General features: G+C 42.3%; 1 protein-coding gene and 1 pseudogene across 1 annotated transcript in view; one reads left to right on the forward strand and one right to left on the reverse strand.

The window, feature by feature from the left end:
• Positions 1 to 26122, reverse strand: part of IL2RA (interleukin 2 receptor subunit alpha) — a 51707-nt gene that overhangs the window by 5065 nt on the left and 20520 nt on the right. The window contains exons 2-7 of the mRNA XM_070408772.1: positions 9187 to 9366; positions 8454 to 8561; positions 5933 to 6148; positions 4406 to 4489; positions 3964 to 4035; positions 1450 to 1516 (exon numbers count right to left, since the gene is read on the reverse strand). Of these exons, the coding sequence (XP_070264873.1) occupies positions 1450 to 1516; positions 3964 to 4035; positions 4406 to 4489; positions 5933 to 6148; positions 8454 to 8561; positions 9187 to 9366 (727 nt within the window). The remainder of the gene's footprint in view (positions 1 to 1449; positions 1517 to 3963; positions 4036 to 4405; positions 4490 to 5932; positions 6149 to 8453; positions 8562 to 9186; positions 9367 to 26122) is intronic.
• On the forward strand, positions 22401 to 23556 carry LOC139006347 (THAP domain-containing protein 5 pseudogene; annotated as a pseudogene).

Genomic DNA, 26122 nt, shown 5'->3' on the forward strand with positions numbered 1-26122 from the left:
GCAGGGTGTGTGTGTGTGTGTGTGTGTGTGTGTGTGTGTAAAATTATTTCACTCTCTTGATCCTCAATACTGTTAGGCTCATGCAGTGGTTCTCAAAGTTTGGTTCCTGGAACAGAAGTATCAATATCATCTGTGGATTTGTTAGAAATGTACATTTTCAGGCCCCATCCCAGACCTGCTGAATCAGAAACACTGGGTGTATAGCTGGAAGTCTGTATGAACAAAACCACCAGGAGATTCTGATGCCCATCAAATTTGAGAATCAGTGGCTTAGTGCAGAGTTGGAAAAAATGGATGTGAATGTATTTGATGCATCTGAGTTTTTAAAAGTATGTATTTCATAGTCACATGATGGTGTATGTTGTGTGATTCCATTTATATAAAATGTCCAGAATAGGTAAATCCACAGAGACAGAAAGTAGATTAGTGGTTGCCAGAGACCAGGGAAATTGGGAAGTTCAGGGTTTCTTTCTGGGGTGATGGAAATGTTCTAATGTAGAATTAGACAGTGGTGGTGTATCTCCAACATTGCTAAAACCACTGAGCTATGCACTTGAAAATCGTTAAAATAATTAATTTTATCTCAATTGAAAAGAAAAAAGTACTGATGTCGGGGGCCAATCCCCAAAGATTTTGGTTGGGACCCAAGCATTAGTATTTTAAAGAATATCTCCTGCCCTGGCTGGTGGGCTCAATCGGTTGGAGCATCATCTGATGCACCAAAAGGCAATAGGTTCTATTCCCAGTCAAGGCACATACCCAGGTTTTGAGTTTGGTCCCTGGTCAGGGTTTGGGCAGGAGGCAGTTGATTGATGTCTCTCACCTCTCTCTCTCTCTCTCTCTCTCTCTCTCTCCCTCTCTCCCTCCCTCAAATCAATTTACAAAAATAGCTCCTGGTTGTTTCAATCTGCAGCCAAGATTGAGAATCCAAGTTAGTAGAAATAAGGCCACACATGGGTCATGTTCCTGGTCAAGGGGGCTCTGGTGTGAGTGTCTACAGGAGGTGGGGTGAGAGCTCAGGAGAGGAGAAGCTTAGGGGGACTTAGCTTCCTTCTAGCCAGGTGATGGGGCAGAAAGACCTTGGGCTCTCCAAGCTGCAGTTGGAGCTCTGCTGTGCAATCTAGTTTACGTTACTTAATCTGTCCAAGATGTAGCTATGAGAAGGTTTCTGAGAAGACAGGTTGTGATAATGTTCATTGAAACTGGTATACAATAGGTGCTCAACAAATGTTAGTTTCCTTTGCTCTCCCAATTCCCTGTGGCTTTAATTTTGTGATTGACTCTTTGGGAGTGCATACTTGGCCAATTCTCCCTCTACTGCTCTCCAAACTGCCGGTGGGTAGTAGGAAGATGGGGAGCACTGGGGACCTGGGTATCTCTGCCCTGAGGCTTTTCCTACTCTGGCTTCACAGATAGCTTGGGCAAGGGCTTCCTTAATAAGGGACTTACCGTCTCCGCTGCCAGGTGAGCACACTCAGAAGGAAAATACTGATGAGCAGGAGAATGCAGCCGGCCACTGCCAACAGAGAAGCAGATCAACACAGTATGTCCTGGGCTAAGTCACAGAGCAGGCTGAGAAAATCCCCCCATAAGCAAGGACATCCCGAAGAGGTGGGCTCTGCAGCTTCTGATTTCCCCTCCCAGAGTGCAGCTCCCTCCCCCAACAGGTTTCTTAGGGTGCTCTAAGACTGGGTGAGGTGGCATGGATGGAGAAGGGCATGGTGCCTTTCCTCAAAAGGCTTTCAGGTGAGATCAAACTGAGAGACCCTCTTTTCAGAAAGGTTCAGAGCCCAGGCTTCAGTTAAAGAGCCTGAAAGTGAGGCCTATGACAGGTAAAAGAAATATCAGAACATAAAGATAAATCATAAACACTTTAGCATCTTTTGAAAGTGTTCATATTTCCCAATAGTACTGGAGTGAGCCATCTATCTACCTACCTATCTATTTTAAATGGGCCACAAAGCATGTTTTTCTTTTTTTATCCCCAGCTTTATTGACATACTAGAGGCCAGGTGCAAGAAATTTGTGCACTGGGGGAGGGGGTCCCTCAACCTAGTCTGCGAGAGCCCTCAGGGGATGTCCTACTGATGTCCCGCAGTCTGGTCTCCCTCTGTAGGAAGTGACCGGGCTGATCAGGTGAAGGCACTGTCCCCATCACCCCACCGCTGCTGCTGCCTCTGGCCTCACTCTGTGGGAGGCGACTAGGTGATCAGGGGAAGGAGCTGCTCCCATCACACTGCTGCTGCCGCCACTGCCAGCCCTCGCAGCCACCGCAGCTGCCAGCCCTCCTCAGCCCTCACAGCCGATGCAGCTTTGTCTGGAAGGAAGTCCGGAAGGCGTCTGGTCTATCAGGTCTAATTAGCATATTATCCTCTCATTAGTATAGATCAGTGGTTCTCAACTTTCCTAATACCGTGACCCTTTAATACAGTTCCTCATGTTGTGGTGACCCCCAATTTCATTGTTACAAATTGAACTTAATTAAAGCATAGTGATTAATCACAAAAACAATATGTAATTATGTATGTGTTTTCTAATGGTCTTAGGCGACCCCTGTGAAAGGGTCATTCGACCCCTAAAGGGGTCGTAACCCACAGGTTGAGAACCGCTGGTATAGATAATTGACACTAGAGGCCCAGTGTACGAATTTGTGCATGGTTGGGGTCCAGCCAGCCTGCCCAATTAGGGCCTGATCAGGGCTGGGCTGGCTTGGGGGAGGGGCTGCGTGCAATTGGCCAGTGGGCCCTGCCCCCAATTGGGGTGGGGGAGCTATCAGGGGTGGGGCTGGCCATGGGGAGGGGCTGTGGGCTGATTGGGGTGGTGGCGGCCCATCAGGGGTGGGGCTGGCTGGGAGCAGAGGCTGCAGGAGGTTGGCCAGCTGGCCCTGCCCCCTATTGGGGTGAGGGGCGATCAGGGTCAGTGCTGGCAGGGGTAGGAGCTGCGGGCAGATGAGGTGGTGGGGGCCCATCAGGGGTGGGGCTGGCATAGGGGGAGGGGCCATGAGGGGTTGGCCGACTGGCCCTGCCCCCTATTGGGGTAGAGGGGAGCAATCAGGGGTGGGGCAAGCCAGCGGGAAACGGCTGCAGGCCGATCGGAGTGGGGTGGGCCAATTGGGGGCATAGCCACCCTGGGGGAAGGGTCATGGGGGGGTTGGCTGGCCGCCCACCCTCGGTCAGGGTGGGAGAGGCTGATGGGGCGGTTCGCTGGTTGCAGTGGGCGTCATAGCGACTGGTCATTCCAGTCATTATGGCGTTATGGTCGCTGGTTTTTTATATATAGTTATACATGTGTGAGTTTAAGATGTACATGTTGATTTGATACATTTACAGAGCGCCATATGATTACCACCATGGCATTGGCTAACACCTCCATCATGTCACATAATTACCATTTCTTTTTTGTGGTAAGAACATTTAAGATCTCCTCTCTTAGCAACTTTCAATTATATACAATACGGCATTGCTAACTACAACCACCATGCTGTGCATTCATCCCCAGAACTTCTCTTCTAACTGGAATTTGTGCTCTCTGACCACCATCTCCCTATTGGCCCCAGCACCAGCCCCTGATGATCTCCATCCTATTCTTTTTCTATGAGCTCATTTTAAATTTTATTTTTTTTCTTGCTGCAAAGCATGTTTTTCCCCTCCTACCAGGAAACAACTGTACTGTTTTAGAAATTTGTTTTTTCTTTCCCTGGTTATACGTTCTCCCTCCCTCTTTGCTTCAACCCTCACTTCCAAGTGTGGAGTATTTTGTCATTTAGGATCCATTCAGGAGGAGCTGAATGAGGTTAGTTTGAGACTTCATTGTGATTTTAGGTTATGTTAATTTCTGCATTAGTATTTAACTCTTATAGACATATAGTGTAAATAGGGGCTCATGATAAACAACTAACCAACCCACCCACCCACCAAGCAACATGTCCCACAATTGTTGCTAATAGAAGTGACTCCTACCCACCTGCTATCTGATACTCAGTGGTAAATATGAACATCTCTGTGGTTGTAGACACTTCTGTAGGTTTCTGAAAATCTATGCAGAAGAGAGAGGAGAAGATGCTCTGTTTAGGCAATTATTGGATTGCACAGGCTGGAGAGTGCTAGGGTTCTCCCTGAGCTAGAACCTCAGAGACTGATGGAAGGGACATAAAGGACAAGGGGAGGCCGTGCGCAAGCATTTCCTTCTTCTACCTCAAGACACCACCCTCAGTATGGTATCGCCTCTTTCTGACACTTGTTTTCCAGCCTTTGAGGATTGGGAGGTCGGATGCGGATCTTGATCATCTTAACATCCATGGGGCAGCTCTGCCCTTGCTGGCGAGGCTGCTCCAGGCAAACTGTCTTCCCTCTCTCCCATTTGATATAATGGCTTTTATCTTCATAGAAACAGATTCTAGCCATACCTGTAGTAATACTTGTCGTGGTGAAGGGACAGGAAGCTTCACTCCCAGAAGGAATGTCCATGATTGCTGGAAACTCTTCGTCACCTGGCGGAGAGAGTAAGCAATGCTTGTGGAACTGAAAGGGGAAGGGGCCTCACATCCAGCCCCACCCACCCACCTCAGTTGACTCTATACACACTAGCTAAGGTGTGAATCTCAGTGCTGGGCATGTTATCTGTGGGTGCCACGTCACATGGCTCTACATCAGAGTCACAGGGAGTGGTGTAAGAGGCCCCAGCAGAGCCCAGTGAGAGGGAATTCTAATTCTGACCTTGGTTTTCCATAGAACTTTGAGAAACTACTTTCTCTAAGCTTCTTACTCAGCCTGGTTTCCATCTGTGACTTGGAAACAGGTCATAACAATACCAATACCATTGAACTATCAAACAAAGTAGAAAGGCACAAAAGGGTAGCTTTTCTCTGTTATAGGTCCCCATTCAGCATGGGTGTTGTCATTTACCCAGACACTGCCCCACCTTGTCATCCTTTTACAAAGGAAACCAGGGACATGCTATGACCAGCAGTATGGCTTACTGGAGACAAGCTATGGGAAAGAAACACAGAATTCTCAAGAATCCAAGAGGAAGTCATGGAATATGGAAAAGAGTGATGAGCAAAGAAACCTGTAACCCATTGTTAAATGTAACTGACTTTTAATACACACACACACACATTTATATATCATTCTCATCTGAGGATATGTTTTTATTGATTTTAGAGAGATAGGGAGGAAAGGGGAGAGACAGAGACAGAGAGATATCAATAGGTTACCTCCTGTAGGTGTCCCAACAGGGGATCAAACCTGCAACCTTTTGGTGTATGGGACATACACCAACCAACTGAACCGCCTGGCTAGGACAATGTAAGTGACTTTAGATTGTAGAAATAGTAATACGATTTCAGAATGAAAATAGCAGAAGATCTCAACATACATTGGTTGTATTTATGGATGAATGAGTTCATGAGTGTGCATGCTAGTGTTTGAATAAGTCCCTTCTCTGCACATTTGCATTTTTATCAAAGCTCAGGTGGGAAGTATGCAAGGGGAAGTTGCCTGTCAATAGTGTAGCACTGTACAAATAATGGATTTACATTATCAGTAAATTAGAAAGGTGTGGGTTGCAGGTTGGACTTTCCCCTTTGAACGAGGGAGGGAGGAAGTCTTGGTAGCTTAGAGGAAGAAGTGGGATTTCAGGATCAGCTAAGAAAGGGGAAGCATTATCACCAGTGAGTGATCTGGGGGCTCTGGAACACTCCAAAGATCTTTTCTCTTCTTCCCTCTCCTGCTACTTATCTCCACTCAGGGTACAGGGGAACTTAAGTGATAGAGACCTATGAGTTTCTCTAGTGTTTTTTATAGAATGAGAAAAAATAGAGGCCCAAGGAGATTAACTTGTCCAAGGTTACATAGCTGGTGGGTCAGGAATTCCACCCTGGTCGGCCTGATGGAAAAAGCAATCTAGTGAACTCAGGAAGGTGCCACCATACCTAGAAACTGATCTTTCTCACTCTCACTTGTGCACTTGAGCTGGGGCTGTGTCCATCTTGTCTCCCCACAGATCATTTTGCAGGTGCTTGTGGCAGGACCTTTCTGTTTGGCCCTGAATCCCTGGGCACACTCATAGTGAACTGTCTGGCCCACCACGAAATGATAAATTCTCTTTGAAGCTTCATGTTCCCATGGTGGAGGCTCCATGCAATGACCTGGAAGAGGGGAAGGAAATTCCAAAGGCAAGTTGGAGAGAGCACTGTGAGTCCAAGTTTCCCCTTCCTAGAGCCCAGACCTTGGTTCTTATTTTTTGTTTGTTCGTTTATTTTCTTTCATTTAACCAGTATGTATTGAGAATGTCTATGTATCAGGACTTGGCTAAGTACTTTGCGGGAAGGCACAGAGACTCAGTCACTCCTGCAGAAGGGGTCAGTCAATTGGGTAAGAAAGACATATGAAGGCAGGATGTTCTGAGTATTATAGTTAAGGAACAGACACTCACTATGGGAACACAGAGGCATGAGTAATTACTTCTGACAATAGTGAGAGCTTTGGTAAGTGCACAGGACTGGGAAGGATGGTCTCAGCTGAGGGATAAGAGCAGGCTTAACCCAATTTGGGTCACTGAAAAGTGAAGACCAACCACCCCTTATCTCCACTGCTGATTGAGGAAGCTACATCCTCAGGTTGCAGCTGATGGTCATCTTGGGACCATGGTAGAAGGACTGGGGACAAAGCCAAAGCCTGGAGGAGAGAGCAGCTGAGAGAATCTCAGAGAATTGGAGCCTGATCTCTGATCAAGCCATACCTGAAGCTTACCCTGCATTAGCCCAATGAAGGCTTCTGGAAATTCCCTGTGTTCAGTAACTTTCCACTCCCAAACTAAAACCCAAGCCTGACTGACCTTTAACCCTAAAGATCATGTCCTGCTATGATATAATCTCAGGATTTTTCACTCCATTCCCAATCTGGACATATGGAACCATATGTACCCTCTATTCTTCAGACATGTGAAGCTACACATATTCTCTGACCTTCCAGACCTTCCACAGCCTGAATACCCAATATAAGCTCTACAAATACTCTATGTAACCTTCAGCCCCACCTGGAAGCTTAGTGGTTCTGCCTGAGCAGTTTGCTCTAACACCTGGCAAATCATGGCTGAACTTATGTTTTAGTCTCAAAAAATTTCTTTTACAGTCAGTAATATCCATAACTGTCTGAACCTGTTTTTAATTGGGTTTGCTTCTTTTAAATGAAAACATACTAATTAAGACAATATGTGAAATGTCCATTAGCTAAAACCAGCTGGTTATCTCTTGAGTAAGGACAACAAACATTGACTTTTTGAGAAACCTTTCAATAATTGTGGAGGATATTATGGGAGAAGTAGAGAAAAAACAACAACTAAACTTGCTTTGAAATACCATTCAAGTACAAAGTTGGGTGTGTGTGTGTGTGTGTGTGTGTGTGTGTGTGTGTATACATGGATAAAAACCTCACATTGCAACAATGCCCCCGGATTATTCTTAAAAAAAAAATAATGGAAGATGCAAATAAATTCGAACTAGTCTAAAATAAGTAATCAGTAGAAAGATTTCTAGTCTAATTCGGGAGACCCAAGGTCTTATTCCTAAAATATGTGAGTTTAGCCAAGTCTTTTACCTTTTCAATGTCTCAGTTTCTTCAGTAAATTGAAGTAATGCGACTCCTCCCTCACTCACTGGGTTGTGAGGTACAAGTGAGATTTTATACAATATGTTCAAATTCTTTGTAATCGTATACAATCAGCATGGGGCCATAGGTTTCTGAAAGGTCAGCTGGTCCCCCAAAAGTTCAGGCTTTTCTAATGGGCTCTATTTCCTCCTGACTTCATGACTTGACTTTAATCAACATTATTCATCTCGGAAAGTTGCAGCAGCAACTGGGTAGTTATGGTGCTCACTAATCCATAGCCCATTAGCCAGGAGGTATTTGTCTGCAGCTTCACGACTCACCAGTATGGCCCAGCACATTTCACACACGCACACACACACACACACACACATACACACACACTCCTCCTAAGAAACATCTTGAAGTAAATTGCTTTTCGGACAGTTCATTGTCTTCTATTTAGGGGGAAAAAAAACAAAGTATTTCCTTTAGAGAAGGAGCTATTTTCTGCTCATATTTATATCTTCTGTTGGCAGTGCCTGGTACCCTTAGTCCCAACACGTGCTTTTTGAATCGAATCCAATTGAATTGAATTGAACTGAATTGAATTGAATTGAATTGAATTGAATTGACTTATATTCAGCCAGCTCTCAAACCAGGAAGAACTCCCGAGGCCAGGTTGGCTTCTGTGAGAGCGACTTGAAATGCTGAGCCAAGAGCCTGCAAATACTATTGTTGACATGATATCCTTAGAGGAAAGGACAATGGGACAGACTTTCTTCCTTTGGGGACCACATCATATACCTGCAAGAGAAGGGCTGGCTCCTAGTACTCAGACAACAGTTGTTCAGATTCACCTCTTACCTGGGTTAACTTGGTCTGTGGGCTGTGTTTGGCTTTGCATTTCTGTGGTTTTTCTTTCCTTCTGTTCTTCAGGTTTAGGAGTAGCTTGTTTTTGTGTGTTCCTGAGGGCTAGAGAATATGAATGGAATGAAGCAAACAACTTCACAAATGTTTGTAATAGTAAACATGCTTCATGTATTCACTTACTCAGAAAGGGTCTTTCTAGTGCTTGCAGTGCACCAGGAAATATCAAAGATGTGCTACACATGAGCCCTGCCCTTGGGGTGCTTTTAGTGGGCCCTGCTCATGTCAAGCCCAGAACAGCACTGGCCTGTCAGTATTCATGTGTGTAATGACAATGGCCTTCAGCATAGACATAACAAAATTTGCCATATCAATCATTTTAGGTGTACAGTCCAGTGGCATTCAGTATATTCACATTGCTGTGAACTAAAATTGTTTTTTAATTGTTCGATAATTATTAGTGTAATGTCGGTTTCCTTCCTAACCCTGAAATACAGATTTCTTGAGTACTGGGTATCCTGCATGCCTAGACCAGTACTTAGACCTAGAAGACACTCCTTAAATATTTGTTTAATATATGAATATTCCAGAAACCAGTAAAATTAGTTCCTGTGTAGTTCAGACTGAACAATTTTTGTCTGTGGGGCCAAGTGAACAAAATCTGAAGCTCTGTCTCACTCTTTGCTATGATCTTCTCTTCCCCTTGGCAGTTACAAAAGGAAACACTTACAATTCATTTTGCACTGACATTGGTTTTCCCAGGCAGAGTTTCCTGTACAATTCATAAAGATCGTCTCGCTGCTTCTGCGGAATCCTTTCTTGCAGTCACAGTTTATCAAGGTGCCCATTTCATAAGTGATGGCTTTGAATGTGGCGTGTCTGAGATTTGGTGGGCTGGGATAACAAAACTCTGAGAAGGGAAAGAAGCATATTACCAGTTAAACATTCACACATTTAACCATGCAGTGATTTAATCACACATATCTGTGTTTTATTTAAAGGATTTATATATACCCCACTTTTTCCTAGAAAGAAACTAAGTCTGTTGCCATTGTTCTTTAGAAACTTTTGTATGAGAGACAGTTCAAAATTTAATTTCAACCAAATTAAAACATAAACTACAATATATTTTAAAGTAAATGAATAGAAATGAATGAAGTTTTATTCTGAAAATGCCTCATGCTGAGCAAGTAGAAAGAGGAAGACCAAGGAATATGAGGAAAGCCATGTAAATTTATTTATTTATTTATTTAGGACCATGTAAATTTAATTAAAAAACAAAATGTGTGTGTTAGAAAAGAACCTTTCAGGATTGTCCGACTTTCTATAATTAATGACTTTGCACCACTGAAAAAAAAATAAAAATTTAAAATGCTTCCCTCAATGTCTGGCTAGTAGGAAGTGTGTGTTTCTCACCCTCCTACCCATCTGTGAGTTTTCCAAATTCCTTTTTATACTGTAAAGACCTGCCCCTCACTCAGCTCAAAAAATGGACCCTGATTTCCTACTAAAGACCCTTGATGTAGTGGCCAAACACTCAACTATAAAGGGGGAAAGATATTGGTCTAATCAGAAAGATGCAACAAGTTCCCCTTTTAAGAAACTAGATTTTTAGGAAGAAGCCACACACTGGATAAAAGAAGTGGATAAGAAGGATCACAGGAAAAAGGAAAAGGTGAGAAAGCTGGGGCCCCTACCACAGCCATCCTCTCCACCCACCAGAAAGGCAGCTAATCTGGGCTGGTTGCTGCAGTAGTTGCTGGTAGAGGATGATCTGCTGATTGCTTATTAATAACTTGGATTGTAGTGAAGGTTCCCTGTGCCCGCACACTCTGCTCACCAGCATCTTGTCATCCTAGATATCATCCCCCATCTAAGACTTAGGATACTCCTATTGCCCCCAAGAACAGAAGGTGAGAAGAATGTGGACAGCTTTCCCCACCTCTAACCAAGAAATGACTAAATAAAAGCAATCTCACTGGCTCAGTGGGCCAGCAGTTATAGAGGAACATGTATCATAAGCACTCAGTACATTCTGGTAATCATAATAATCACCACAATAAAACAAGAAAGGGGATAAAGGTGATTTTCTAAATTCTAGCTCTACCAGTTAACTAGTTGTATAACTTTATTATTTTGACTTACCTATGATATGGCTTCCTTTTCCATAAAGTGGGTATTATCATAATTATTTTACTAATTTGTTTTAAAGATTACTTGATGTAACATATAACATATTAAGGTAACTTACAGAGCACTAGGCACATAATAGGTATAGATAGATGCTACTTCTGCTTTTTTTCCTCTGTCCAGAAAAAAAGAATGGTAATTCATATAGAGACTGGGCTAACGTTTATTTTATCCCTTAACTCCTGCAAAAGGGCATTTCTCACTACAGCCCATATCATCAGTATCAGTCACTGGCACTTATCAGACATCAATACCAACCAACTTTTTAAGTATTAGAAGGGAAATCTGGTTGTTAAAACAAGATAGGCATAATAATCAGAACAACCAATGGAGGTACATGGGAAGCATGTCCACTACCCCCCCCCCCATTTTTTTAATTCATCCTCACTCAAGGATATGTTTTTATTGATTTTAGAGAGATAAACATCGAAGTAAGAGAGAAACATTGATTGGTTGTTTCCCATACACGCCCTGACCAGGAATCGAACTTGCAACCCTTTGGTGCATAAACTGCTGCTCTAACTAACCAAGCCACTTGGCCAGGGAAAGGATGTTTCTTTTAACCACCATTTTCCAACATTGTACTAGAAGTCCTAGCTAATGCAACAGAAAAGGAAAGGGAATAAAGGGCATATAGATTGGGTAGAAAGAATAAAATTGCCTGAGTTTGCAGTTGTCATAACTGACTATGTAGAAAATCTGAAAGAACAGACAAGAAAAACCCCTCTTCATACTAATAAGTGATTATAACAGAGTTACAGAATACAAAGCTAGCCCTAGCCCAGTGGTCGGCAAACTCATTAGTCAACAGAGCCAAATATCAACAGTACAACGATTAAAATTTCTTTTGAGAGCCTAATTTTTTAAACTTAAACTATATAGGTAGGTACATTGTTATTAACTTAATTAGGGTACTCCTAAGCTGGCCTTTGCTAAAAATGTCCTCAATCTGATTGAGGTACGTTCGCTGAGGTCAACCCCTTCCAACTCTCCCATCCATATTCGTCTTGTATACTTGTTTCCTCTATCTCCTTTCCGAAAACTGACTTCTGCGCATGGGCCATGAAGTTTCAATCACACTGTACGTGCACGCCCGCACGTGGTTTTTTGTGGAAGGGCCACACTCAAGGGGCCAAAGAGCCGCATGTGGCTCGCGAGCCCGTTTGCTGATCACAGCCCTAGCCGATTTGGCTCAGTGGAGAGAAGTAGGCCTGCAGATCGAAGGGTTCCAGGTTCAATTCCGGTGAAGGGCACATACCTCGATTGCAGGCTCCTCCCCAGCCCAGGCTTTGGTTGGGGCTCATGCAGGAGGCAACCAATCGATGTGTTTCTCTCACATTGATATTTCTCTCTGTCTTTCCCCTCTCTCTTAACACTCTCTCTAAAAATCAATGGAAAAATATCCTCGGGTGAGGATTTTTTAAAAAGAATACAAAAATAATATGTAAAAGTCAATTGCTTGGCTATATAACAGCAATGAACAAGTGAAATTGAAATTAAAAACACAATAGCATTTACATTAGCACCCCAAAAATAAAGTACTTGGATATAAATTTAACAACATATTTATGAGATCTATATAAGGAAAACTATAAAACTCTGATGAAAAAAATCAAATAACTAAATAAATGGAGAGATATTCCATGTTCATGAATAGGATGATTCAATATTGTCAATATGTCAATTCTTCCCAACTTGATCTATAGAATCAATGCAATCCCAGTAAAAATTCCAGCTAGTTATCTTGTGGATGTCAACAAACTGATTCCAAAGTTTATATGGAGAAGCAAAAGGCCCAGAATAGCTAACACAATATTGTAGAGCAAAGTTGGAGGACTGACACTACCTGACTTCAAGACTTACTGTAAAGCTGCAGTAATAAAGATAGTGTGGTATTGGTCGAAGAATGGACAAGCTAGATCAACAGAATATTGCATACCCAAAAATACATTTTGTTACATATCTAAATATTTAGACACTAGATCTATACATTGTAGATATAAAAATATAAGTTAAAAACTATTGTGCTGGTAAAAGAAAATAAAGGAAAATAGCTCTTCAAGCTAGTTATAGGCAGAGAGTTCCTAGAAATGAGAAGAAAAACACTAACCATAAAAGGACAGTAAATTAAAAACTTCTACTTATCCTAAGATGAGTAGAAAATGGAAAAAATAAATGATAGAGATAGACTTGGAGAAAATATTTGCGAAAATCTGAGAAAAAGACTCATGTCCACATTATAAAAAGAACTACAAATCAATAATAAAAAAAAAAGGCAAATAACCCTATAAATACATGGGCAAACACCTGAAGGGTCACTTCTCCAAAGAAAATACATGATGATCAATAAGCACTAGAAAGAGCGCTCAACATCAGTAGACATAAAGAAAAAGAAAATTGGAGCCCACCATGAAATAGTCCATTAGAAGGGGTAAAATGCGTAAAAGAGTGACACTACCAAATGCTAGAGAGGAAGTAAAGCTACTGGAACTCTTATATTATTGATAGGAGTGTAAAATAATACCATTACTTTGGGAAACTGAAAGTTTTAAAAATGAAGTTAAATACATCTACCCTACATTTAGCCTCTCCACTCCTAGGTATTTGTCTAGTAGAAATGAAAGCATATGAGTAGCTTTAAATAACCTCAAAAACATCATATTGAACAAAGATGTTAGACACAAAATACTACATACTGTCTGATTCCATTTATATGAAGTTCAAGAAAAGATAAAACTAGTTTACAGAAAGAATCAGGTTTCTTGTGGTGGGTGGGGATTGACTCAAAGTGAGGTGACAGAGACGTTGATTATATGGGTGTACAGATTTGCCAAAACTCATCAAATTGTACACATCTGTGCATTTCACTATTAGTAATTTTATCTAAAAAAAAAAAATCATTAAGCGTACCAACATCCGAATTATGGGAGTGCCAGAAGAAGTGAGAAAGATATTGAAAACCTATTTGAAGAACTAGTGACAGAAAATTTCCCCTTCCTGGTGAAAGAAATATACTTACAAGTACAGAAGCGCAGAGAACCCCAAACAAAAGGAATCCAAAGAGGACCACACCAAGACACATCATAATTAAAATGCCAAGAGCAAAAGACAAAGAGAGAATCCTAAAAGCAGCAAGAGAAAGAAAATCAGTTACCTACAAGGGAGTACCCATATGATTGTCAGCTGATTTCTCAACAGAAACTATGCAGGCCAGAAGGGAGTGGCAAGAAATATTCAAAGTGATGAATAGCAAGAATCTACAACCAAGATTACTTTACCCAGCAAAGCTATCATTCAGAATTGAAGGTCAGATAAAGAGCTTCACAGATAAGAAAAAGCTAAAGGAGTTCATCACCACCAAACCAAAGGGTCACTTATATGAAATGCTGAAAGGTATCCTTTAAGAAGAGGAGGAAGAAGAAAAAGGTAAAGATACAAATTATGAACACCAAATACACATCTATCAACACGTGAATCTAAAAATCTAGTGAATAAATAATCTGATGAACAGAATAAACTGGTGAATATAATAGAATCAGGGGCATAGAAAGGGAGTGGACTGACTATTCTCAGGGAGGGGGGGAAGGGGTTTGGGGGGTATGGGAAGAGACTGGACAAAAATCGTGTACCTATGGATGAGGACAGTGGGGACGCCTAAGGGCAGAAGGTGGGGTGGGAACTATGGCAGGGGGGAGGGGGGGGAAGGGAAACAACTGTAATAATCTGAACAATAAAGATTTAATAAAAAATAAAAAAATCATTAAGCAGATTGCTTAACAACTCTTGTAATTATTGGTTACTGCAAATAATCAAGGATTGACCAACCTCTGATGCATTTGGAATCTAATAACTCAGCCAGAAACCAAAAACATTTATAACCACATAAATTTGAAAAAAAATGTCCTTAAAAACTCTAATAGCAATAATAGCATGCTTTTCTAAATAAGATCATGGAAATTTCCTGAGTTGTTATGAATTAGCCCGAGTATCTGAAGAGATCATGTGGAGACAAGAAGTTCCAGAACTTCTTTCTCCTACAGACTTTCCTTTTATAAAAGCATCTTTCCTGGAATTTAGAACACTGAAACTTACCTGGTCTCTAGCTAAGAAGTAGCAATGAGCTTGGTTAAAATGCTTTTCCCTGAAATGTCTTGCTAAAACACCATCTAAAAAAAGTGGGAGCTGGGAGAGTGAGTGGGAAAGATAGCCCTGGAGATTTGTTCCTTTTTACTCGACTCGAATAGTAATAAATCTGGAATATTTTTAGCTGCCATAAAAGAAACCATAATACAACATCTAAAAAAGAATTGAAAGTGCCTTGTCTATCCTGAAGTCTTGTAGAGAAATAACAAAAGAGAATTCCATTTACATGACCCAGCAAAACATCTTTGAATCTTCTTTCCCTCTATTAGCCCTTAAAAATTGCTTCCCACATAGCATGGCAGCTTTCCTTATTTTCTACTTTTACTCACTAAAAACTGAAAATTCTTTCTCAAAATTCAGCTAACAGGGAGGAGCTTTCCTCTGCCTTTATTCTTTATTTTATTTATTTATTTGTTTGTTTGTTTATTTATTTTAATCTTTATTGTTGAGAGCATTACAGTGCCCCTCCCCTTCTTCTCCCCTATTACTCGCCTCCACTGAGTTCCCACCCAAGGCCTTCACCACACTATTGTCTGTGTCCATGGGTTATGCATATTTATATATATAAGAGCCTAAGCAACTGAACAACCAAACAACTAAATGACCGGTCAACTGGTTGCCATGATGCTCACTGACCACCAGGGGGCAGATGCTCAATGCAGGAGCTGTCCCCTGGTCGTCAGTGTGCTCCCACAGTGGGAGTGCCGTTCAGCTGACCAACCTGCCCCAGCGGCAGCCACTCACTCCCCCAATAGTCCTGCAGGTCCAATCTCCGGAGAACAGACCAGACACCAATGGACCGGCCTCCTGGAAATCAGCCTCAGGCACTGCAGCCACTTCCCCTCCCTAGACACTTCACAAGGAAGAAACAATATAAAAGTGGCCGCCAGGTGGCTCCTGACAACCCATGCAAATCAGTGGGACAGATCCGGATCCTAGGCCAGCAAGGGCATCCCACTGTCCACCTGGAGGGCAGATTGTGTTCCAGCGCCCCCCCCCCACCCCCCCCCCCACACACACACACAGGCGCCAGATCCAGGGCTCATGTCTGGCAAGTGCTGCTACAGCAGCACAAGCCTCTCCTGATCAGGACTGACTGGGCGTGAGACCATAGCAGGCACAGTGGGTCTGCCCGGGATGAGCGGGAGCCACAAGTAGGAGTGGCAGATGGCGTTGGATTGCTGGTTTCAGCCCAATCCCTGCAGGCCATGCTGAGGGACCCCTCCTATCCACAAATTCATGCACCGGGCCTCTAGTATGCATATACATTCTTTGGTTAATCTCTTCCCACCACCTCTCCCCATTTCCTCTGAGATTCCTCAGTCTGTTCCATGTTTCCATGCTTCTGGTTCTATTTTATTTGTCAGTTTATTTTATTCATTAGATTCCACATATAAGTGAGATCATGTGATATTTGTCTGCCTTTATTCTTGTGCCTATCTTTCTCATTTCTACTCGAGGCTCTGACTCTAAATTGTTCTGTGCACTCAGCTCTATTATTTCTTTGGCTCACAATGGGCCTAGAAGCTCAGGAGGAAAACACAGAATTTTCTTTAGAAGGTGGGAGGGGAAATATTTTTCTCTCTGTAATTTTAAGTATTGGTACAATTCTGGATTTAGATGTCATTTTCTCTACTGAGAGTATTTACAGTGTCTGCTGCTGGTGGTTGCCTATGTGTTGGTCTGTGAAGGATGCCAAGTCAGCCCTTAGCCCCAATCCCTCCAACACGCCCCCCTTGCCCTGCTATCCAGCTGCTCATGAGATGCTGCAATCTCCATCCTTCATTTAGTCATCCTTTATGGCTTTCTCCTTCAGCATCCTCTTTACAATGCCAGGAATTTTAGAATATCACTTATCATTGACTCTTTGTTATGGGATGAATTGCGTCCCCCAAAATACATATGTTGAAGCTCTAACCCCCAGAAACTCAGAATGTGACTGTATTTAGAGAATGGGCCTTTAAAGGGGTAATTAAGATTAAATTAGTTCATATGAGCAGGCCCTAATCCAACCTGACTTTTTTCCTTACAAGAAGAGGAATTGGGAAATGCCAGGGATGGGCGCAGAGAAAAGACCCTGTGAAGAGGCAGCAAGAAGGCCGTTGTCTGCAAGCCAAGGAGAAAGGCCTCAGAGGAAACCAACCCTGCTGGCACCTTGATCTTGGTCTTCCAGCCTCCAGAGGTTTAAGAAAGTAAATTTCTGTTATTTAAGCTGCTAAGTCTGGTATTTTATTATGGCAGCCTGAGCAGACTAATATCCCTCATTAACATAAATTAGTTCATACAATCCTCTGCTCTTTGCCAACTAGTTGAGGTTTGGAGTAGAAATGGAAAAATATTCTTCCCAAGAAGGGAATGATCTGGATTCCCAAATAATTAATTATAAGGAGTTAAACACAGGAGAAGGGTGATGGATTAGAAATAAGAGATAGAGAAAAAGAAGGAGGAAGGTTGATAAATCATTAATATGTGACTTTTGTATAGGATTATTTTGTTCCAAAGGACTTTTGCATCAGCATTTCACCCTGATAACAGTGTTTGAGGAAACACTGTCTCCATTTCATAGATGAAGAACCAGAATCTCATAGAAGACATGTGGTTCTCTCAAGGTCATCCTCAGAGCCTGAACTCCCCAGTACCATTGAGTCCCACAGATGTCAAGTACCTTTGGCCTTTCAGGTTTGCTGTAGCCAGAAAATGGAGATTTAGAAAGCTTAGGAAGTTGACTCAACTGAAAAGAAGTAAGAAATGGTGGACCTTGAAAATGACTTCAGGTTTTCTCACTGCACAAAATATAGTCAAACACTGCTACAGTTAAATATCTCACCCTTTGTTCTCCCTGAGTGATCTACAATAATAATCTGCTTCATGTTGATATTTACTGCTGTGTTGCTGACAATTACCTGAAAGAGAAGTTGGGGTGCTTCACAGAGCTAGAAAAAGTGTAACTACATCAGAAAGCAGGTCTAAGTAAGCAAGTTTATTCTATATCTATAAAAGGCTAAGTTGACTCGCACATGCGCGATACATATAAAGCTCTTCCTGGTGCCAAATGAATGTATGTGTTTCCATCTGTCATTGTTGATGTGAATTTGGTTGACACTTCTATTCTAGAGAAAGGGCGAACAGCAATATTAAAATAATTCTTCTAATTAATTTCCTTTCAATGTGCACGAATTCAGGCCACTAGTCCTATATAATAAAGAGCTAATATGCAAATGGTCATCATGCCCTCACACCCTTGTGCCAGAACTGCTCAGACACTCAACACTGGGGAGAGAGGAATGGGAACCAGCGAGGCACAAATGAGCTTGTGAGAGAGGAATGGGACCAGCCAGGCACAGATAAGCTCACAAGAGAGGAATGGGGACCAGCCAGGCTGCGGCCCAGGAGAGGGACAAGTCGCCCACCCCACGGTCCCAAGTGCCTGCAGTTCGAGAAGCCGCCCGGCCATGGTCCCCTGCGGCTGCAGCCAGCCCCGGCCAAGCCGGCCCGGGTCCTGGGTGCCTGCGACCAGCCGGAGGAGGGAATCCTGGGTCCTGGGTGCGGGGTGAGGCAGAGGCAGTTAGGGGTGATCAGGCCAGCAGGGTAGCAGTTAGAGGCAATCAGGCCAGTAGGGGAGCAGTTAGAGGCAATCAGGAAGAGGTGGTTAGGGGCGATCAGGCAGGCAGGCAGAGGGGTTATGGGTGCTTAGGCAGGCAGGCAGGTGAGTGGTTAGGAGCCAGCAGTCCCAGATTTCGAGAGGCAGTCAGACATCCCCCGAGGGGTCCCAGATTGGAGAGGGTGAAGGCTGGGATGAGGGACCCCCCCCCCAGGTGCACAAATTTTGTGCACCAGGCCTGTAGTGTAGCTAATATAATCATTCCATCCTCAGTTCTAGAGCCTGAAAACAAACTCTGCAGAAACATAAATGATGAGAAAGAAGAAAAAAATTAAGGAGGAGTGGGAGGCAGAGGAGGAAATAATGGGTAAAGACTTCCAACCATCTCATCTGATTTCATATCTCTTTCCAGTTGAACACCAGATTCCCTCTTTAGTTAATGTTATTATAAATCAAGATATAAGGGTGTCAAAAATACTTGATTAAAAAATTTTAAAAAGTGTATGCTGCCTATGGATTGGAGTAAAACTTTAGATTCCTAACCTTGGGAGATGGTGATAACTAAGTTCCCAGAGCTTGGAAAGTGGGGCTCCCAGCAGGGGAGTCCTACAATAGGCGCAGGAGTACACTGATATGGCCTGACCTTTTAGCTCTTATACCTTTTATGTGGACAGTGGGAAAAGGAAACAGCAACACATTACTAATCCTGAAAATCCCAAGGGTTTAGGCATCCATTAAGAGAGCATTAAACTGAGCTCTTCTGATGTTGAAAATGTTTCACATATTATTTCACATTTTTTCTATGAATGGTAATTTGGAAGACACAAGCAGGATCCATGTGTTCCACTCCCTTCTCACACCCGGCCTCCATCACTGTCTCTGAAATACTATCACAGGTGCATCTTACCTTGGGATATTTATGGATTTGTTGCCTCTTCCTCAACTGAAGTATAACACTCTGAGTGCACTTTTGGCTTCTTCAGCTGACACTAGTGACAATAACAGAGCCACCTTCCTCTGGCTTGTATCACCAAACAGGTCTGGGGAGAAGAGTGAGGGGCCCTGAGACATTCTTCTCTTTTTCCTGCTGTTTTGTGTTTTTTTTTGTTTTCCCTCCAGTGGATGCTGGAGACTCAATTTCTCCATGTCACTCACATGCCATGCTAGGTAGGGAAAGATTAGGCTTTTGTATGATACATAGCAACAATTTTAGGGATTCAAACCAGCTTTGCTGTCTCCCAGACATCTGCTCTGTCCTTTCAAGTATTAGACTATATAACCAACCACCCATCACTATTCTCAAATAGAAATGTGTACCTTCTATTGCTTGGGTTTCAAAAAAAAAAAAAAAAAAAAGATGAGAAATGTAGCTAAAGGAGGTATTCTCTTTTCTTCCTATACGTGTTTCCATCACACAGGAAGAACAGGAGCAAGAGATTCAGGGATTCTTAACTGGATTTGGAATCCTGACACCCCTTATTTTATTTTGCCAACTCCCCCTACATAAGCCCACTCCTTTATTTTTTTTTACCCTTTTGTTTTTTTTAAAGGGAATATAACTAAAATGAGTTTTTTGCTGAGATATGTTGTGTCCTAGAAATATCAACACTTGGAAGTCATTTGATCTGGGAGAGTGACGTCTAAGTTGGATTCTCTCCAACCAGTAGGACCTATGCTTAAGTTGTTCACAGCCACGCTTCTCAAACTTTAATATGCACACAAGTCCCCTGGGGGGTCTTGTTAAAATGCTCATTTGGATTTGATAGGTGAGTGTGGAAGCTAAGACAATGTCTAACAAGCTCCCAAATGCTGCTGGTGCTGCAATCACACACTGAGAGTAGCAATGGCTGCTGCAGCCTCTCTCTCTCTCTAGCTGCCCTCTTCCTAAGGACTACCTCCCCCAGTAGACAGTGAGCAGGGGCCTCAGGTGCTGTGCAACCTGCTTACAAAGCAATTTGTTTCCAGGCTGTTTTACTCAATAAGAGGGTGCAGTGAAAATTTTCTAGCTGGAGGAAAGATGGGTGGGTGAAAAACGCTTGGTTTTTTTTGTTGTTTGGTTTTTTTGGTCTGATGTTGTTTAAAATGAGAAGGAACTCATCTGACCCTTGTGGCCCGTGTGAGCAACTTGAAAAATAAGGGAAAGGATGGGGCTTCAAAAGGATGTGGACAGAGTCTGTGATAAAACTCTTCGCTCTGTGGGTGAATCAAGGTCAAGTTATGCTTACTCACAGCCCAACCATCACTGTTTCTAAAACTGAGTAAGTGGCTTCATCTTTGTGCCTCTCTTCTTTTCCATCTATACCAGGGTACGGAACCTTTTTTCTGCCAAGGGCCATTTGGATGTTTATAACATTTGTTTGATATAATTCACTTAATATAAATTTATGTTGCTATGAAAAGAGCTCCTAGATTTATTGAATTTCAAGTCCTGCCTTCAGTTTACTTGGCAGGGCCAGACCAAGTGATTTTGCAGGTCTTATAGGGCCCTCAGGTTCTGTGTTCCCCACCCCTGATCTATACAATAGAATGACTCACTAAGCCAGTGGTCGGCAAACTGTGGCTCTCGAGCCACATGCAGCTCTTTGGCCCCTTGAGTGTGGCTCTTCCACAAAATACTGACTTCTGTGCATGGGCCACGAAGTTTCAATCGCACTGTACGTGCATGCCCGCACGTGGTATTTTGTGGAAGAGCCACACTCAAGGGGCCAAAGAGCCGCATGTGGCTCACGAGCCGCAGTTTGCTGACCACTGCACTAAGCGCAGAAGATTCTAGATGATGATTTACTAAGCTTTACACAAAGGGTATAGAAGTATATTAAGAGTTCAGGGCACTCAATAAAGAAATGATCTGGTTCTTCACTTAAAGCCATTCATCTTCTATGTTAGATCTAAGAAGAACCAGGATATACCCGATGTCAAAGGTAGTATCCAACTTCCTTAGGAAGCCCAACCAGCAAAAACCAAGTATTTCTGGTGCAAAATACCGTAGGACATACTGACTATAACTCTTGAGGATCCTAAAACTGAGAGCTGGGAGAAACCCTAAAGATCATTTAGGTCAACCTCCACATTTTGTGGATGAGGAAATAGGTTGTGTGGCAACCTGATTCCCAGTTCAGTACTTTCCCATCATATAGAATCATAATCTTCAGGAACGAGTGTGATTTTCACCCAGCTGGGGAAGGTTCTTTCTCGAGGAGAAAAGTAGAGCTATGTCTAAACTATCTGGGTCACTGGAAAGTGCTTATGAAATGTTGTGGTTTAATTCAGATCATTATCTTCGAAGAAGTCAGAGAACTCAGGTCCTCCAATTGGGGCCATTTATATAATAGTAACTATGATAGCTGAGCCTTGCCTGTGTGCTGATCCTTTGTCTAGATTGCCTTTAATGTTTACTACACCACTGAAAGGTAGATATTGTCATCCTGACTTTACATGGCAGGAGATTGAAATTCAGAGAGAGGTGGTGGCATAGGAATCACAAGAAAGCCTACTATTGCTGCCCTCTTTTCTGCCTTTAAATTTTTTACTTTCACTTTTAGAAATTCTTTCAAGAAGCCAAGTTAAATATTTCAGAAAGAAGAAAGGATGAAGAGGACAGAAGTGTGGATAAAAGGTTTTCACTGACCTTAAGGAACCATAAAAGCTCAGAAGGTGATGCCATTGGCTTTGTGCAGAAGTCAGATTCAAAATATTGAACAAGCAGGATAGCAGACTCAGGAACAGATATGAATATAGCAGTAAAATGAATTAGGAATTTGGCAGACCATGGTGAGAAACTTTCAAGAAACATTAGGTAGGAGTAATGACAAATCAGAGATTGTGATAGAAAAAATGGGGAAAAGGAGGCTGTCCCGGCGCAGGCGTGGTGGCGCATGGCCTGGACTTGCCCCCCCCTCCCCCACAAGGGCCAGCAGGTTTAGAGTGGGACCTGCTCACACGGGCCAGGAGGGTCTAGCTGTGCCGGAGTCAGAAAGGTCTCGGGTCTCCCTCTGGGGCGTGCTGGAGCAATGCCTCGCTACTGTGCAGCAATTTGCTGTAATAACCATGGGGAAGGAATAATAAGGACCTCAAGCTGAGTTTTTACCCGTTTCCTCTACATGACAAAGAAAGATGAGAAAAATGGTTAAAGAACATGAAACGAGATTCATGGATGCCCAGTAAATACCAGTTCCTGTGTAATGACCATTTCACACCTGACTCTCTTGACATCAGATGGGGGATTCGATATTTGAAACAAACTGCAATTCCAACAATATTTTCTTTGCCTGAAGACAGTCAGGAGACAGACCCTCCAAAAACAACTGTCAGAAGAAAAAAATAGAGTATGAGAAAGAGGTGTGCCTGAAAGGCAAGTCACAAGAATCATTTGCATCAAAAGAGCCAAAGAAAAATACAGTTAATACAGGAGTCCTCCCTGAACATGCAGAATCACTCCATTCATCTGCGTTGGTGAAGCCACCAGCTCCAAAAGCAGGAAGTATACACAATAACATATTAACTCTTAATCTAGTTAAACTGGAAGATACTGGAAAACCAGAATCTACCTTGGAAACATCAATTAACCAAGACAGGTGGTTTTCACACGTCTTTTGAGAATCTAAATTCAACAACTATTACTTTTGACAATTTCAAATTCAGAAAGTATTCCGCAGTCTTTGGAAACCCAAGATGTGCTTGAAATAACTACCAATCATCTTGTTACAAATAATTCAGTGGAAATTAAGTCAGCACAGGAAAATGCATACTTACTCAGCACAATTACTCAAACGGTTGAAGAATTAAACCTAAATAATCTGTTATTGCCATTTATGTACCCACAGAAAATTTCAAACCTACAATTCTTTTATGCCTGTCCAAAAAGAAACTGTAGAAATGGAAGATATAGACAGTGAAGACTCCTATCAGGAGCTAGACTATGAGACAGAAGTCTTACAACTTGAACATTCTTACTGCAGACAGGATATAAATAAGGAGCATCTTTGGCAGAAAGTCTCTAAATTACATTCAAAGATTACTCTTCTTGAGCTGCAAGAGCAACAAACTCTAGGGAGATTGAAGTCTTTGGAAACTCTTATAAGGCAACTAAAATAGGAGAACTGGCTCTGAGAAAATGTCAAGATTATAAAAAACCATTTCACAACATATGAAGTTACTATGATATAATGACGTCTCAAAGCTATGACTTTTATATAAGTGTTTTGCAGCCAAACCAATTATTTGTAAAGTGAACTTTTTCCTGTATAAATTTATCTGCTTAATGAAACTCAAAGAGTGCCCTAACATTATGAACTGCAGAAAAATGATAACTGGTAGGAAAAAAAAAAAAAGCAAATGCAAAGTGATGTGAACTCCCAGAAGGAAGCAATTACTTGTGTATGGTAGGTAGGACAGTGGAAGAGAGCTATGAAAATAACGACTCTGTGAGCAGAGTCTGGAGGGATAAAAAGCATTTCCCAGGCATGGATTAGTAGAAGAAAGGGAACAGCATGAGAGAGACAAGGTGATGTGTTGGGGAAATACTGTGTATGTATGAGGAACTGAGAGCTCTCCGTTCCACTTAGGTCAGCATTGAGTCTCAGCACTCAGGACGTCTAGCAGAGAAAGCTAGATGGTAGATGGTTAGGACAAAATCATGGAGGAAATCATGTGAATGTCATCTGTGAGGCACCAGGGAGCCATTTGAAGGCTTATGACTATGGGATGCTGTACTCAGATCTATTCTTTAAGAAGAACATTTCTTTTTGCATTTACAGATGGCTAACTGGGGGCAGCAAGAGGTGGGAGGTAGAGTGATCAATTAGGCTAGTGCTTCTCAAACTTTTGTGTGCACATGAGTTACATGGGGAATTTATTAAAATGCAAATTCAGATCCAGGGACCTGAGAACCTGAATTTCTCCCAGGGGTTGCTGCTGTTGTTCCAACCACAGTTTGAGGGGTAAGGAATTAATAGACCATTATAGTAGGCTGTGTGAGAGCTAAGAGAAGCCTTGGTACTGGGAAAGAGCAGAGGATGTAGGTAGATTGGAGAGATGGGAGAGAAGGGATGATCAGTATGACTGGACAACCACTGGCAGGTGGGGAGCAAAGGGAGATGACACAATGGATCCCAGTAGGACAAAGAGAGTTGCTGATGCAGTCAATAGAATAGATGTTGGTGAGGTAAGAAATGTGAACACCTTAAAAGAAGAGAACATTTTGTCTTTATTTTAAAATGACAGATGTTTAGTATGATGACCTTGGGTTGAGAGCTTGTTGGCCAATTTCAGTCTACCACCTAAACGTTTAAGGAAAGTAAATCAGTTCTGAGTGTCAGAGACCCAAGTCTTCTTCCTGTTCCACTCACTGGTTCACTGTGGTCCCTCCTCACTGTGGATGCTCATCCATAAGATGGAGTAGGAAGAATTCCTCCCAGGTCCCTGGTCAAATTTCACAGTGCCTTAAGCTCATTTACCTCCTGGAGGAAATCCTGTGGGAGGCTAGGAAAAGGGCCATGGAATGAGAGGCTATCTTTGGTAGTTGGGTGAAGTTTATGAAAATTTGAGGATGCTTAGATGATATGTGCTAGCTTGAAAATTATAATACCTTTGGTACACATATATTTTTTTAAGTTTACTCTAGATTTTTCATGACACGCCTTTGAAAGGAATTCCAATCTTACTCATATGTGAGGAAATGTAGCCTGAGAGTCTGTCTGAGTAACTTATTCAAAATTACACCGCTAGTGGTGCAGAGCCAGAGCCAGAAGTCAAAAGATTGGGCACTATTCTGCATTCTACTGCCACCCCTACCCTTAGTTATACTAAGAATTTGGTCAGGTGATGTATTTGCTTTGTATCCCTTTCTCACTTGCCTTCTGCATTCTCCCTTGCTTCTGAGTACCCTCAACTTTCCTTTTTACATTTCATAATGGCCCCGTCTTTACTCATCATTTCCCCTGTTCTGTCTTTCCACTTAAAACATATTCCTGCTCTCTCTAAACCTGACACCATTGTGCTTTGGATTACTTCTCCTCTGCTGCCTCTGGCACTGTGCCCTGTCAGCTGTCCCTGCTCTAGCTCCCTACTCCCACTGGACCCCCCTCCTCAGCCTATAAGCATCCAGGTACTTAAGTTGCCCCCCAAAAAATCAATCCTTATTTCTTTTCCTCCTAATTCAGTATATCATAAGAGTAGCTCACCTCATTGTTTCTATTGCCTCCCTACCGATTCACTCCATTGCTATTCAATGTGTCTTCTGCCTCTGCTGGAGTATCTTTTTAAGCGCACACTAAAAAGCTATGAGTTGCCAAGTCCAATGGCTCTCATTCTCCTCAGAGTTTGTTTAGCATGTTCTCCCAAATTTAACTCTTCCCTTTTGAAATTTCACTTTTGTTATCATAAGACGTCATGACTCCCTGGTTTCTCATCTCTTTGGCTTTCTTTCTTTGAATGCTCACTTGACTCTCATTCTTTAAATTCGCGGACCCAAGTTCTCCCCATTATTGATATCTGAGGGTGGTACATTTGTCACAGCTACTGAACCAATATGGATACCTTATTATTAATTAAGTTTATACTTTATTCAGATTTCCTCAGTTTTTCCCTAATGTCCTTTTTCTGTTCCAAGATCCCATCTAGAATTCCAAACTACACTTAGTTGTCATGTCTCTTTAGGCTCCTCTTGGTCATGAAGAGGATATGATAGTTTCTCATTTTCCTTGTTTTTGATGACCTTGATAGTTTTGAAGAA

Source organism: Myotis yumanensis, unplaced genomic scaffold (genome assembly GCF_028538775.1).
Source record: "Myotis yumanensis isolate MYYU_CA2020_CCGP unplaced genomic scaffold, mMyoYum1.0.hap1 SCAF_1, whole genome shotgun sequence".
In the NCBI taxonomy this organism is placed as follows: Eukaryota; Metazoa; Chordata; class Mammalia; order Chiroptera; family Vespertilionidae; genus Myotis; species Myotis yumanensis.